General features: G+C 49.1%; 1 protein-coding gene across 2 annotated transcripts in view; it reads left to right on the top strand.

The window, feature by feature from the left end:
• PSTPIP2 (proline-serine-threonine phosphatase interacting protein 2) overlaps positions 1–15,467 on the top strand; it is a 20,562-nt gene extending 5,095 nt beyond the window's left edge. Inside the window, exons 2-15 of one of the 2 annotated variants that reach the window (XM_010582972.1) lie at positions 2,773–2,873; positions 5,084–5,161; positions 6,097–6,131; positions 7,727–7,833; positions 9,486–9,548; positions 10,012–10,110; positions 10,305–10,350; positions 10,711–10,790; positions 12,351–12,449; positions 12,980–13,076; positions 13,358–13,439; positions 14,489–14,523; positions 15,055–15,112; positions 15,310–15,467. In XM_010582972.1, the coding sequence (XP_010581274.1) occupies positions 2,773–2,873; positions 5,084–5,161; positions 6,097–6,131; positions 7,727–7,833; positions 9,486–9,548; positions 10,012–10,110; positions 10,305–10,350; positions 10,711–10,790; positions 12,351–12,449; positions 12,980–13,076; positions 13,358–13,439; positions 14,489–14,523; positions 15,055–15,104 (972 nt within the window). In that variant the 3' untranslated portion in view covers positions 15,105–15,112; positions 15,310–15,467. Of the gene's footprint in view, positions 1–2,772; positions 2,874–5,083; positions 5,162–6,096; positions 6,132–7,726; positions 7,834–9,485; positions 9,549–10,011; positions 10,111–10,304; positions 10,351–10,710; positions 10,791–12,350; positions 12,450–12,979; positions 13,077–13,357; positions 13,440–14,488; positions 14,524–15,054; positions 15,190–15,309 lie in introns of those variants that run through there. The other variant, XM_010582971.1, reaches the window with a different exon arrangement.
• Positions 15,468–15,819: the final 352 nt, after the last annotated feature.

Below are 15,819 nucleotides of genomic sequence, written 5' to 3'. Positions count from 1 at the left end.
GAGGAGGGTTGCAGCAGAATCGGGAGGGGGGGTTTGGAGTGGGGGGGGGGGAGGGGGCACGTCCTGCTGAGCCCACGGGCTTGGGAAACATCAGCTGCTGCTTTGTCACCTTGAAGTCATCTGGTTGTAGTTTCCATGGGTTGTCCTCTAAATAGCACATGGGGTCAGAGCTCTGCCCAGTGGGGAGGACCAGGACAGCCACACGCTGCAGGGTGGGAGGAGAGATGCTCGTCCTCCTACATCCTTCTGGTTGGGGAAGGCTTGGCGCAACTCCCCATCCTCCAGACCCGTCTTTGGCTTAGTTTATTATGTCTTTACATCTTGTCCTCTGTGCCCATGGCTCTGGGCTTGCTGTGTTGCCTTTCCTCTTCCTGCCTTTGGGACATCCCACGGGCACTCGTGCTGGTCCTTTTTATTCTTCCCGTGCCAACATCTGCCCAGAAGGGTGCTGCGAAGGCTGGTTTCACAGCATACAACCCTACCCGGCTCCTTCTGGACCAGGAGCTCCTCTTGCCTGGAAGCAGCTCTTTTTGGAAATCTCCACCGTCTCTGTTACCTCTCATGTTTCATATAACACCTTGCACTGTGAGGTCTGGTCCAGCCTTGGGCGCTTAGGATATATATACATGCTGGAGTTAAATCCTTCTACTGGAGGAGGAAGAGTGATAAAATAAAGAGCTTACTGCACATTTTTGATGGATGCTCCCAATTTTTCTGCCTGGCGCAGTGATCCCGAGTGTCCCAGGCAGCAGAGTGGGGTGCAGGAGCCTTCAGGTGCCCCCTGACACGCAGCAATGTGGGTCTGATCGCTCCGTCCTGCATGGGCTTGCAGCGACCGAGAGTTGTTCTCTGCTTCCATTTTATTTCCTTTGAAACCGGGGATAGGAAGTCAAGTTAGGATGTTCTTGTGTTTTGCAACTGCCACAAAGACTGACTTCAGTGCAAGCGTGTTTCCTTTTTCACAGACCCGATTAGCAAAGACGCGACACAAACTGAGAACTGGTTGTGGGTTTATCAGTAATAAGCCTGTTTTGGAGAAACGTTTGTCCTTTGTAAAGAAACAGAAGCTGTTTTGGTTTCTGCTTAGGTCCCGCTCCACGGTTCTCTCTTCCCGTGCTTGCCACGGACGGAGCAAAGCTGATCTGGGATAACCGTGGATTTCCTGCAGGTCCCACTCCACCAGGTCTCCGCTTTACTTCTTGCTTTCTGGCCACTGACATTCAAGTCCTTGACTCCTTAGGGGAAATCCACATAATTAAACCCTTCATTTATCACAAATAGCAGCCCTGTTTCTCCTCATTTCTTGCACCAGGTACGAACTCCCAAGAAATCCACCCTTCTGCTGCCCACGCTTTCACGCCAGTTCTTGGTGTACTCTCACCCTGGCTTCCAACCATTTCCTGAATCTCTCCGTTCTGCCGTTATTCCTCTTCAAGCTTCTTAATAACTCTTTGTGGCTTTTCCTTCCTTTCCCTGAGTTTCGTAACTGCTCCTACCATTGCTTCCTTTCTGCAGCCTCTTTCCCTGTATTTTTTGCTCCCGTATGTGCTGTTCCGTACAACACCGACTTGTCCTCTTTGCAGAAGACGACAAGTAGCACCTTCTGCTCAGCTGCCTCCATCCGCTTCAGGCTTCTTCCAGAGAAGGAGAGGTCATGGTCAGAGCACCTCTTTGTATTATCGTAGCACTTAGCAGCCCTGCTCTTAAGTGGTCTCCAGGGTGGTAAATCTTCAACAGTCATAGGGCAAAACCCCATTTTTTGTCATAAGGTGATTCCAGGCATGGGTATGAGGAAAGAATGGGGGAGAGTTAGTCAACCTTCATCCTAGCCCACCTACATCATTGCTGCCTGTATCTTTCTTTTTTGTTGGTTTTTTTTTAATAAGCATCAGTACAATATATGTTTTTAAGAAGTAATTTGAAGGAAAGCACTGATCTTTCAGAATTCTATGGGAATTGTGAGTGCACTGTGGGGCTGAGAGCCCTGGGTTGGAAGATGGGACTTGGCCCCGTGGGTGGTGGAGGCAGGACCTCTCCATGGCTGTGATGTTTTGTGAAGAAGCTAGCCCTGTGTGATGTGTTGAAGAGCATACAGCAGTGGTGGGGGACGACCTGGCACTTAGGGAAATGATCTTTACAGTGGTGTTTTGAATTGATGTGTGGGACAGTGTTGCTTTTTGCAAGGCCAAAGAGAAGGCTGTTGCAGCAGCAGTCGTTGGGTGCCTCCATACCTTACGGTGAGGGCAGCGAGAAAAGCCCACAGCTCAGCCATCCTGTGCAGAAAGGTCTGATAAATTCACCTCCAGCCCAGATGTAGGCTCCTACAACCAGATGTGAGGGTGATGCCCCGAACAGTGCAAGTCAACCCTAACCAAGATGCATCTCCATGTCTGCAGAAACTGGGAAGAACAGTAGTAAGATGGGCTGTATCTAGAGACTTGGAGGGTTTATGGCGTTTGATTTCATTAAGTTAGAGCTGACAGCTAAGCTCCTAGGAGGACATGCCATGTGCTGTGGGGCCAGCTGTACTTAGGTCAGGGGGGAGCAAATAGGATATGGTAAGACTGAGCTCTTCTGTTTTCTGAAATTTATGGAAGTGCCTTGTCCCAGACTGCCACCGTTGTTCTCATTCTGGAGCCTCTCCCACTCCTAAAAGAAAAAAAAAAAATCTTATTTCATAAAGACGGACTTGCCCATTTGCTCCCAGCTGAGCCATTGCTTGTGCAAATGACTGCACTGATGAGGATATGACTGCTGTTCTTCTGTTTTCAGAGTACAGATCTGACAAGCACAGTTGGCTACGACAGCATCATTCAACATCTGAATGATGGCAGGAAGAACTGCAAGGAGTTTGAAGACTTTCTGAAGGAAAGGTATGGAGCTGCCTCTGAAAACGGATTGGGTTGAACCTGGGAAGTGAGGCGGTGGCACTATTTCTGCTCCTTGTATTCCCAGTTTGGTTTGTGTCACGTTTAGCTGTCCACTATGTTAGAACACCTTTGATTTTTGACTGATGAGGAACTTGTTTTCTTACACCTTCCTTTCCTTGCACAGCTGGTGCTGTGGTATGAAGTCCATGCCCAGGAATCCTCAGCTGCGAGGCAGCGACGGTGCCCAGAGCTTGATGCTCATATTTTGAACTGTCTAGTAAAAAGAAAGAGGAATCAGAAGCAGCTTAATAATTCAGTTTTACATGTTGCCAGACATCTGTACTGATGTGTTTGCAGCTGTTGGTGGCCTGCCCAGGCCACACGCTCTCCCATGAAGTTCAGCTTGCAGAAGATCAGGTGAAGACCTTGGCACAGGAGAGGCACAGCTTTGTACTGAATTTATCTTTGTACATTATGGACAGCCCACAGATTTTATGTTAAAAAGAAGTAGTAGCATTAGATAGTGCATTTCTTAATTGGAGGATATGACCTAAGTATAGGTTCTGTGGCTAAAAAGGCACAACTGAGATGGTCTGGCCATGTATTTTGACTTTATGGTTCACCTGGTTATCAATGGCTAAATATGAATAGTGCTGCAGAACAACCCTGAATTAATGTCATTTTGGTATTGAGAACTGGAGAAAACAAACCTCTGAATACAAGACTTGGTACAAAACAGCCTGGAGCAAATGTAATGGGGAGGAAGAAAGGGGAGAACCTGCATTTAGAAGTGTGTAATACACCTACATCTGTCTAGGCTGTAATCCCACGTTCCGGGAAAATTTGGGCTTTCCAGCTGCCCGAGGAACCATCTGCTGAACCCTGAGAACCATGTCCCACTCGTCCGTGACAACGGGGAGAGTACCAAAAGCCTCCTCCACACCCTGTGCCCTGTTCCTCTTTGCTGTTGAAGGAGGTGTAGGTTCCCACCGATGTGTCTAGCCAGGAGGAGATTAGAGCCTGGACCTGGACTTGCTACTGGTACCCCTCTCTGAACATGGCCCGGTTCTCCATGTACAGCATAGCTGTTACGTGGTCCCAGCTATGGAGAACATGCCTGTTGGATTTGATGCTTTGTCTCAGAAGGAAGTTCATGGGAATATTGTTAGACAGAGGAAAAAAAATAATTTATAATCTTTATTTCTTCCATTTCCCTACAAGCTTTTCAAGTTTTTAAAGAGTTAAGTTGGGTGAACCCAACTGCCAAACTCTAAAAATCAACAGCATCAGCATCTGCATCTGTGTTAGAGATACAGGCATTTTAGGAAGTTATTTATTTCACCCAGTAGACCTTCTAATCCAAGCCTCTAGCAGTACTAGTTTCTCTCCACTGACTGCAGACAGCTAGGGCGGCTTGCCCAGATGGAGATACCCTACATTTGACCAAGCAAGTCCAGCCCTGGTTGTCTGTACAGAGTTCAAAGCAACTGCAGAGAGCTGGTTGTTCTTAGGCTGCAACACATAAGCTTTCTTTCCCCCCTCCCTCTTTCTTCCAAGAGGGAAGGACAATACGATCTCTCAAAGGTGTTATTTACGTTACCTTACAAGATGTGGCCTCTTCTTCAGGTGTTTTCCCTAAGGACCACAGACGGGCAGGAAAGAGTACCTATTGCCTCATTTTAAAAAGTCCTGAAAAGCTGAAATAGCCCAGCTGAGCTTTGGGGTGCGTGTACGGTGGCTGAGTGGTCTTTGAGGTGCCGACTCCCTTCTGTCACATTTGGTTTAAATCAGCCAAAGCACCTTCAAAAGTACTTTGTGTGGACGGACTGAAAACGTGTGATTGCACAAGCCTTTTTCCCATCAGAAACTGAGTTAAAAACTACTTGAGTGACTCACCTGGTTGCATTTAGCCACCAGCTGCACTGGCTGCTTAGTCCTCCATCTCCTGCAGAGGTGGTCCTTGCACCCGTTGGCCATGGGGAGATGGGGAGGGCAACGCATCAGGACCCCAGACACAACAAAACAAAGCGTTTTCACTAGAAAGGCTGTTGGGTAACTGCAAACAACAGTCTGCCTTCAGCCAACCGTCCACAGTTGGTTTGCAGCAGGTCAGAAGGTAGGGAGGGTGTTAAGAGTGGGTTTTGGCCTCTGCTGCAAACACATATCAGTTTCTGAAATAAGAACTTCCTCTCATTTCTCTCTCTCCTCAACAGGGCAATTATAGAAGAAAAATATGGCAAAGAGCTCATTAATTTGTCGAAGAAGAAGCCCTGCGGGCAGACAGAACTGAAGTAAGTTCCCACTCCTGCGTGTGTTTTGCTTTTATGGGTGTCCTTACTTGGAGCAATGAGGGAGGAGGAGAAGGAAGGAGGCTGTGAGAGATAGAACAGTGTTGAACTGTGATTGGGATGCTGCCAGACGATGATCTGAAATTGGTCTTGTGAATGAACGGTGCATAGTTGGGTTGGCCTTCACCAAAAAATGAGTCGGACTCCACCAAGTTCCCACCAGCTGTAGACTGACCAAAGCACCACAGATGCTCAGGCGAGATGTGGGCTGGTGGTTCAGCAGACGGTCGAGGATCATGAGACCTTGTTTTTCTGGCCAGAGGGAAGTACAGGTACTTCCTTGACTCAAACCAAACAAATCTTGAAAGCCCAGCATGTTACCACCCTGCAGCGTTGCTGTGGCTGCTGTGGTTGGCTCTGTGAGTGGGTCTCCATTTTCCCAGTAACACTTGACACCATCTGCTTCCTTCTTTGTTTCTGTATTTTATACATGCCCGGTCTGATATTCTCTGATCATTTATTTACAGTTTTATACTGAGATGTCACATAAAATGTTTCCAAAATCTTTATGGTACAATGTTAATAGGGAGAAAAGTTCCCTACGTTTCCAGCCACTGGCCAATGCACCATGTAGAAGGTGTTCATATGTCTGAAATGATACTTTTAGGAGGTTGCATGAAATACTTGTTATGAAACTCAGAATTTTTAATAGCGTCCAATGTTCAGGAAGATGAAAAGTAGACCTCAGACCAAGTGAGCTGTGTTATACTTGCTGAGAGGGAAAAAGCTGGAGGTGTAAAGAGGGTAAATAAACCTGCTTCGAGCTGCTTTGGCTGGCATTGAGGGACTTGCTACCTGGTTTGGGAAGGGTGCTCTGCTGATGCCTGTGCCTGGCGGTGCTTTCCCACTCTTTTTAAAGATCTGCCTGTGTTTTTCAGCACGCTGAAGAGATCCCTGGATGTTTTCAAGCAACGTAAGTAATTCTTCGTGTTTGTCAGGACACTTGGCAACACCAAAGCCTGCAGGCAACTGCTTGGGAAGAAAATAGCAGAGGAACCTCTCTCTAAACCTGTGCAATGCTGTAGTCAGGCACAGGCTGTCTTCCTGGCCCAGCTTATCCCAGCGGGGCTTGGGGCCAAGTGCTCCAGGGCATGGGTGGGAGAGTGGACCCACAGGGTGTCCTTTTGGGGATCTCTTGGGCTTTTGGGGTGGGCTGCAGCTTAGAGGTCGTGCTCGTGTTGTACATCAGAAGCTATGCATGGGAAGCTCATCTGGAGTTTGTTGGACTTGCTCGCCTTGCCCTCTTCACACGCATATGCAGTAATTCGCACCTCAAATTCTGTGTTCAGTTTTGGGTCCCTCACTACAAGACAGACATTGAGGTGCTGGAGCGTGTCCAGAGATGGGCAACGAAGCTGGTGAAGGGTCTGGAGCACAAGTCTTACGAGGAGCGGCTGAGGGAACTGGGGTTGTTTAGTCTGGAGAAAAGGAGGCTGAGGGGAGACCTCATTGCCCTCTACAACTACCTGAAAGGAGGTTGGAGTTGGTCTCTTCTCACAAATAACAAGCAATAGGACAATAGTAAATGGCCTCAAGTTGCGCCAGGGGAGGTTTAGATGGGATATTAGGAAAGATTTCTTCACCGAAAGGGTTGTCAAGCATTGGACCAGGCTGCCTGGAGAATTGGTGGAGTCACCATCCCTGGAGGTATCTAAAAGATGCGTAGATGTGGTGCTTAGGGACATGGTTTAGTGGTGGACTTGGCAGTGCTAGGTTAATGGTTGGACTGGATGACCTTAAAGGTCTTTTCCAACCTAAACGATTCTATGATTCTGATTGGAGCATCTAAAAGATGACGCTTTGGCCACCTTACATTGTCCCTTCATTGCCATATGTCACAGCCTGCCGGGGTACAGGTAGCCAGCACCCGTACCTGGAGGCCTAACACTGCTACCCTGTGCTGAGTCCACCCTCTGCCCCAAGCCACGTTCATCTGCTGTCCCGTCCCTTGGTGGACCTCCCTAACGAGGTTCTGCCCTCGCAGCACCTGACTATTAATAGCTGTGGGTTTGAAACAGCTCTGGGGGTTGAATCGTGAGCTACGGTTTGGCTTAGCTCCCTAGATGAGCTTGCTGGTGTGGTGGTTCATGGTGTGGCCGCTCACCTTCAGCAAGATGAGCCTGAGATTTTTTTAGCGTTAATTTTTCTGTGCCCCAAGTTGGTTGCGTGCTAGCCTGGGGCGATGCTTCCTTCAGACAGCTCCTTCAGGCTGCGATGTGTTGAAATGTGCCTGAATTCATCTGGGTGAGGGGGAGATGTGACTGTGCTTGTTTGAACAACCTCTCTTGATATGAGTTTTCCTAAACTGAAGGGCAGGCCCCAGCAGGACTGATCCTTACATAGGCAAGCGCTGCTTGGAGGCTGCTTCAAAAGTGCCGCTGCTTTTATATGTTTCTGCAAGGGGATGTATGATCTGGGGTCTGTTTGATGTCAGCTACAACAGCTGACTTGAGCAACAGAGTCTTTTTAGCAATATATATATATATTTTTAAATTTTTTTCTTTGCAGAAGTAGACAATGTGGGACAAGGTCACATCCAGCTGGCGCAAATCCTTCGGGAGGAAGCAAAGAAAATGGAGGACTTCAGGGAAAAGCAAAAACTGCATCGGAAAAAGGTCAGGCACCGCGGGAGCATGCTTCTTCACCGCAGGGTGTCAATCCTGCCCTGGCGATGGGCTGCTCCGGGCGGTGTGTCCCACCATGCCCCTCTGTGCCCCTGGTGCCTGCTGCTGCCGGGAAGTCCTGAGCTCCTTCCTACGTGTCGCAACCGTGTCGGTGAACCCTGCGGCAACCTCCGACTTCCTTCTTCTTGCTGCTGCGTCTTCTCCTTTGGGTGCTTTTTGGGGTCAGTGATAGGAGGGGGTCAGCTCCAGGGATTCCAGCCTCAGCCAGGAATGTTTTTAAAGCATATATATAGAGAATCATAGAATCGTTTAGGTTGGAAAAGACCTTTAAGATCATCAAGTCCAACCGTTAACCTAGCACTGCCAAGTTCACCACTAAACCACGTCCCTAAGCACCACATCTACACGTCTTTTAAATACCTCCAGGGATGGTGACTCCACCACTTCCCTGGGCAGCCTGGTCCAAGTGAAGAAATTTTTCCTAATATCCCATCTAAACCTCCTCTGGCACAACTTGAGGCCGTTTCCTCTCATCCTATCACTTCTTACTTGGGAGCAGAGACCGACCCCCACCTCGCTCCAACCTCCTTTCAGGTAGTTGTAGAGCGATAAGGTCTCCCCTCAGCCGCCTTTTCTCCAGGCTAAACAACCCCAGTTCCCTCAGCCGCTCCTCACAGGACTTGTGCTCCAGACCCTTCACCAGCTTCGTTGCCCTTCTCTGGACACGCTCCAGCACCTCAGTGTCTTTCCCATAGTGAGGGACCCAAAAATGAAGACAGGATTTGAGGTGCAGCCTCACCAGTGCTGAGTACGGGGGGACGATCCCTTCCCTAGTCCTGCTGGCCACACCATTTCTGACACAAGCCAGGATGCTGTTGCCCTTCTTGGCCACCTGGGCACACTGCTGGCTCATATTCAGCCGGCTGTCGACCAGCACCCCCAGGTCCTTTTCCACCAGGCAGCTTTCCAGCCACTCTTCCCCAAGCCTGTAGCGCTGCATGGGGTTGTTGTGACCCAAGTTCAGGACCTGGCACTGAGCCTTGTTGAACTTCATACGATTGGCCTCAGCCCATCGATCCAGCCTGTCCAGATCCCTCTGCAGAGCCTCCCTACCCTCCAGCAGATCCACGCTCCCGCCCAACCTGGTGTTGTCTGCAAACTTACTGAGGGTACCTTCGATCCTCTCATCCAGAGCATTGATAAAGATATTAAACAGAACCAGCCCCAATATAGTGCTGTATGATCTCCATACAGTCTGCTAAATTTGGTAAGCCTTTTAACTTCTTTTGGCTTGAGATTCCTTTGTCTGGAAAATGAGGGAAAACTGCTAGAACCAGGGGCTGGTTTGAACCTAGCAGAGGGCAGTGGGCTTCTCAATTTTGCCAGACACTATGGAGACGATAGAGTAGTATGTATTGGTAGGATTTCATTTGTAGAGCTCCTTTGCATACACAAGTGAAGGCTTAGATAGAAGCATAGAAAGATGAATGTCTCGGATGGGTTTGTGAACATGCTTTGGGTAGAAGAAGGTCCATAAACCCATCTCAATCTGGTCCGTGCCTTTTCCTTTCCTAAACCATGTAGTTCATCCTGGAGTGTTGATGGTCAGTGACATGCTGACTCTGGGTCTGTTGTTTTCACAGATAGAGCTGATAATGGAGGCGATTCACAAAAATAGGAATTTGCAGTACAAGAAGACCATGGAGGTAAAGCAAACGTGCTGCTGTTTCTTGCCGTATGGGTTAATGCTGCTAACATGCACACACGTGGCGCTGGGGCAGACATAAACGCGAAGGTCTTCCTCCTCTGCTCCAAGTCCCTACACTGTGTCTGCGTGAGTGGTGTGCAGGGCGTGCTCAGCAAAACTGAAGGGTATGCGAGGGATGTGGCTGGCAGTAGCCGTGCAGGGTTGGATATGAGTGATTTAGACGTCATGGACTCGATTGCCATGAGCTTTTCATCTTGAGTGAAGAGGAGCTTGTCTTGTGAGGTCGGTTTTGCCCAAGCAGTTGGGTACCCGGGACCTTGCGTGCTGTCCCCTGCTCCGCAGCCTGCATCTCTGCCTCCTCACTCGTAGTCTGTGCTTTCCCCAAAAGCCTCCCGCGTGAGCTGTATTTTGTATCTCGTTGCTCGCTGACACGCTCCTGCCCTGTTCGGTGGCTCTCCTAGGCCAAGCGGCTCTACGAGCAGCGCTGCAGGGATAAGGACGAGGCGGAACAGGCTGTGCATCGCAACGCAAACCTGGTGACACAGAAGCAGCAGGAGAAGGTACGGAGAGAGGGGTGGCCGTGGGGCAGGGGGAGAAAGGGGTGTCTCTTCTCGCAGCTTTCCTGCCCCATGCCTCTTTTCCCTGCTTTGGGGTGAGACGGGAGGGCTGGTGATGTTCCCTGGTTGGGCTGCAGTGCCGTTGTTGATGCGCCAGGGCTCTCCTCTACCATTCTTTTCTCTCCCATTTTTGGCAGCTGTTCCTGAAGCTGGCTCAGACAAAATCGGCTCTGGAGGACTCTGGTGAGTGTGGAAATGGTGGCGTTTGGAGGGCGAGGGGAGCGTTTCGTGGGGCATGGCTCTCAGGTGAGCTCCAGCTCTTGGGTCAGGCACAGATCCTCAAAAACACGTGCCCAAGATACCGGAGGTGGGTTCCTGCCCTGGAGAAGCCTGCATGGCCCCACCAAGGCTGCTCCCATGGCACAACCCTCCGCCTTGCTGCCCAAATCTGCGTCCCCTTGCTGTGCCCACCCATAGCCAAGCTCAAGCATTACTGCTCCTTTCTCCCAGCCATCCCAGCCTTTTCAGGTTTCACATATTACCTTCTAGTGAAGGGGTTTTTTAATTAATGTTAATCAGATGACAGTGTGATTTCTCTCACAGACAGGAGTTACCAGCAGAGCGTTACCACACTGGAGAAGATCCGGGAAGAATGGCAGAAAGAACACATCAAAGCTTGCGAGGTAAATGCCCTAAAAGGCCTTCATGTGGCAGTGTGGTCCTCTGGATGTCTGTCCCCTTGCTGTGGTGATCAGGGACGGTGCAGGTTTGCCTTCTCTGTATTCCTCTGGCAGGTGTTGCAGCCAACCCTGCGTGTGTCTCATGCTTGGCTTCTGGATTCAATGTCCCACTAGTTCGAGGTTTCTACTCTTTTTTTAATTTTTTTTCTTCCAACGCCTTTTAAAATTGACAGAGTCAGTGCATTAAGTAGTGACATTCTTGCCCATTACCTTCCTGCACGTTTGGTGTGGCCATCATCTTGAACAGTCACAGTCATGGTCACCTCTGCACGCCCGGCGACTCAAGGCCAATATGTGCTATAGCTGCACCCAGCAGACTCTGAAACTCTGAAAGACTTTAAATGACTTTGCAGCAGAGGCTGGTGGCAGGCTGGGGACACAGGCTGGTTGAAGCCATCTCCATGCACCAGGAGCCCTTCACCTTGTATCTCACGGACCGCGTGGTAGTGAGGGAACCCCTCTGAGTGGTTAGCTCAGCCTAAAGCAGACTGTCTCATAGCAAAATGGTCTAGCAAGGATTTCTAGCACCTGCTGGGGAAGTCCAGAGCTGGTGGCGAGAGGACAGTGCAGCTGCTTTGCTGCTGGCCTGTGATCTGTGACCAAGGGATGGACAGGGACTACAGAGATGCAGGTTTTATCCCAGGTCTGCTGCAAGCTTGCAAAAGGTCTTCCCATTCCCAGTCGTGCCAATCCCTTCCCAAGCTATCTCTCCTCAGGGCTCTATTTTACTTTTTCCTTTTAAAATGGAATTTGCTGTCTGTTTTGTGTGGTGTGCGTTGGTGTCTCAGTGCTGGTGTGCTTTTGAGGTCTGGGGTCTCCAAAAACCTCTCTGATGGTGGGGTGTGGGAAGCAGTAGTTTCACTTCCACAGATGGATCACTTGGAGGTTTTCCCCTCGGTGTGTTGCAAAGGTCATAACTGATAACTAGTGTATACTTACACTTGGGATGAAAGGTTATCTTTCATGGAAATGTGTAAAGGCACGTGAAATTGAGGTACACCAGACAGCAGATTTCAAATTACTTGGGTTTAAACTTGCTTGGAAAAGGGCTGGGCAGGAAAGAGGGAGAAGACCAACCAGTCAATGCACCTCTTCTTTCATACATCCCCAGTGCTTTTTTATTGCTCTGTACCTGTGGGAGGGAAGTGAGCTGGGACCGCAGGACCGTGGGGTACCTAGGGAACATGCACTGCCTTTAGGAAGCTGGCTTGGTCTCCCCAGAGGTAGCGGTGTGCCGAGCGACCCCTTCCACATCAGTCCTGCAGACCTTCCAGAGCTTAACACTCATCTTTGAAATACCTGGTTGCATAGAGGGATGATTTCTCCTCTGGATGAGCTGGAGGACTCGTAGTTTCCACGTTTCCTGCAGAAGACCAAAACCACCTGCTCCTCGCTGAGGATAGTCGTCTTTGAGGTGGCACTTGGGGATGAGAAACGATCAGGATAAAAGAGATTTGCTCTCGTTTTAAAGATGTTAGGGCCGTTTTGTCTGTGTCGTTTCAGTTCTTTGAGACTCAGGAGTGCGAGCGGATCAACTACTTCCGCAACGCCCTCTGGCTTCATGTCAACCAGCTCTCCCAGGACTGTGTCCAGAATGATGAGGTACGTCACATGAAGGTTTCTCCATACCTTCATTTTTCTGTTTGGAAAGCAGAGCCCGATTTGCTTTCCTGTGCACTGAGCTGTGTTATGTCTGAGTTGGGCTGTGGCCTTTGATGGGCCACCAGACACCAACATGAGTGTGCAGGCAGAAAGTTTTGGCCAGAGCTCTTGCAGATGAGGTTCCCTCTGTGATTCCCACATTTTTTGAGGGTGGTGAAACACTGGAAGAGGTTGCCCAAAGAGGTGGTGGATGCCCCATCCCTGGGAACATTCCAGGTCAGGTTGGTCGGGGCTCTGAGCAACCTGATCTAGTGGAAGATGTCCCTGCTCGTGGCAGGGGGGTTGGACTAGATGACCTTTAAAAGTCCCTTCCAACCTAAACCATTCAATGAGTCTATGATTCCCTGGCCATTGAAGCTTGTGTCCTTGGTGAACATTGGACTTTCACCCCATGTGTGATAAATCATTGGAAAAAACCCTCTTGGTTTTTGACCTGATGTATAGAAATGCTTTTTCTTTCCCTTTGGCAGAAATATGAGGAAATCCGCAAGAGTTTAGAACTGTGCAGCATTGAGAAGGATATTGATTTTTTTGTAAATTTACGCAAAACTGGAAGTTTGGCCCCAGGTAAGAGCTCAGTACAATCTCACAAAGTAGTGCTGACTTCCTTGTACTCCTCATAGAGCTGCTGCTCTGATCAGCATCATTTTGGATGCAAACCCATTGATTTTGCAACATTCCTCCTTTCATTAACTGGCATGCAGCAGTAGTCTCTGCCACTTATCACCAGCCCCTGAAGATCAGGCACTTTCCCAGAGAGAGGAAAGACTTAGCAGCTGACTGTTGGTGTTGACAAGTAGTTTATGCTTATAAAAGGTCTGTACTTTACTACTGTTAACTCTTCCTAGCTCCTGTTGTTTATGAAAACTACTATAATACACAGAGAAATGCAACTCCTGTGAGAAGTCCGGTTCCTGTACCTATATCAAGGTAAGGCGTATAACATGTACAATAGCAATTGCTATTGCAAATTATGCTCTCCTGCCAAAAAAAGCGTATTTTGTTACTTTCAGTCTATTGGAGGCTTGACCTGTGAGTATTAGAGGAAAATATTTCCCACGCTATGTAGTCCATCACTTTTCACAGCAGGAATTATGCCAGTGTGCTGCCTACTATAAGCTATTCAAGGACCCCCTCAAGCCCAGTCAGAGGTTTTTGCTCCCCCTTTTGGGGTCATTTCTCCCTTCTCATGGCAGGGAATCTTATTGTGACAGTGCTTGAGGTGAGGGTTTGCTCATTTTTTCTTGTACCAAGCCTATTCCAGAAGTCCTTTGCATGGAGGTGAGGGGCTGTGGTGCTCAGACAGCAGAAAAGCAAGGCAGCCTGTGGAATAGTGATTTTCATGTCTTACTGTCTCTGGGAACTATCTGAACTCCCTTCTACAGCAGCCTTTGATACCAGGAGGGCTTTCTTGCATGATTCTCCATGTGGTCTGTCTATCTGAGGAGAGATGAATCAGTTAAAAGTGTGCGTGGGTAGAGGGAGGAACAGCAAAGCTGAATTGACTCCCCCAGGACAGAAGCTGGGCAGGGAGGACAGGGTGAAAGATGCTTCTGCCGGCGAGCAGATGAGGATTCAGGGCTATTAAAGACTATTGCTAAAGATGAGTGTGCCGCTTTGGCTGTTACACTGGGAGAGGAGTCATGTGCAATTATGGCTTCCTGATGTCTCACTCTGGGCAAAGGCATCTAAAAAGTCATGCCCTGAGGCTCACTTGTGAATGTTTCCCCAACTTAGCGCTTTTTGGCTACTTTTTCCTCTCACCCACTGTATCAGCTTCAATTCCTGTGTTTGCCAAGCTGGCTATTGGTGGTGAACCCACCATGACATGCCTTGGTACCGGGTCTCCATAAAGCCCAGGCTGGCCAAACCTCTTGCCCTCCTGCCAGCTCTTGGTGGGCATCTTAGGAGCGTAGAGCCAGGGCAATGGGAGTCCCATGGCCATGCAGATCCTCAGCTCTGTGTTTTCTTCTGTGCAGGAGGGGACCTCTACCCACCCCGGCCAGCGCTCCAGGTGAGTTACTTGCTTTATGGGGCTTCTGGTCCCACAGAGGATCTCTCTGCTCTTGCTCTTCCCCGTCAGGTCATGAGCTTTAGCTCTCTGAAGGGATTGCTTTAGGTGAAGCTCCTGCTGTAATTCTGGTCCCCGCTGAAAGATGCTGGGAAGGTGGGCGCTGACTTTGGAGGCAAGGTGTCACCCAGGAGAAGTTCTGATTAAAGCCCTGCGTTGTAGGCATTTTTGAAGCTGAAGGATGTCTAAGCGTGGGATCCCACCAGTCTTTGCAGTTTGCCATTCTCTGCTTCAGCAGCATGAGCTATATCATTCCCAGTGCCTCTCCAGTGATGGGATACTGCAGCAGGGCTTGGTAAAATGAGGTCCTGCTTTGGCTCTTTGGCAAATCAAGTCATCTCTTTGAGTCTCATTCACCCTTGCCTCCCGTCCCTTTAACATGGGTGGCCAGCGCGTGGTGTTTCTGTCTTGTGTAAAGTCTTGTAATGAGCACTCTCATGAGCAGACCTAATTTTTTTGTGCTTTGTGTTTCAGGTGAGCCCGATTACGCCACAGTTGATGGCTACAGCTTGATACATCACTAATAGCCACAGTAAGTACTCACACTTGATGAAGAAAGGATGTAGTATGAGATGCAGCTACACTGAGGAGGGACAGTGGAGAAAGAAAGGCCACTGGTTAAGGGATGACATTTTGAAGTGACTGACTGGGAGTGATGATCATGTCAGCCCTCCCATCGCTTGTCTGAGCTGGAGCTGTGGTTTAGACGCTGTTGATCCTGTTCTGTAGGTTCTCTAGGAAGAAGACACTGTTGGTCTGGCCAGCGTGGCAGCGGTGTTGTTTCCAGTTATTCCCAGCCACACAGAGCTGAAGCGCATCTCCATTTTAAGAAAGTATTTGGGGACTCTGATGATTATTTGTACATTCAGAAAGTGCCTATTAAAATCTGTGCCTTTGATCAGCAGACTCCTTGGATGGATATCCCATCTTGACACTTGGGGGAATATAAGCAATCGACCCAGACACAGGGGTGATCTGTGTCAGAAGAAATTTTTGAAGTTCTTCTAAAGTGCAGCCATCTGGGAGAGGCTGGAGCCTGCCACTCTCCAGATAACTAAGAAGTCCCATGTGCCGCGGGGAGCGGTGCGCGATGCTTTGGGCATGCTGGCTTGTGTTCAGGCCACATGTATCCCACTCAGATCTCAGGTTACACTTTTGCCTGTTTCTAAAGTCTTTCATTAATGGTAATGAAACTTGTAATTTAGGTTTTAATTTTGTCTCCCAGGGAGCTTACTTAGA

This window comes from Haliaeetus leucocephalus, unplaced genomic scaffold, assembly GCF_000737465.1.
Source record: "Haliaeetus leucocephalus isolate CR32 unplaced genomic scaffold, Haliaeetus_leucocephalus-4.0 Scaffold866, whole genome shotgun sequence".
NCBI lineage: Eukaryota > Metazoa > Chordata > Aves > Accipitriformes > Accipitridae > Haliaeetus > Haliaeetus leucocephalus.
The sequence above is the reverse complement of the archived record's forward strand: the minus strand, read 5'-3'. Positions and strand labels throughout refer to the sequence as shown.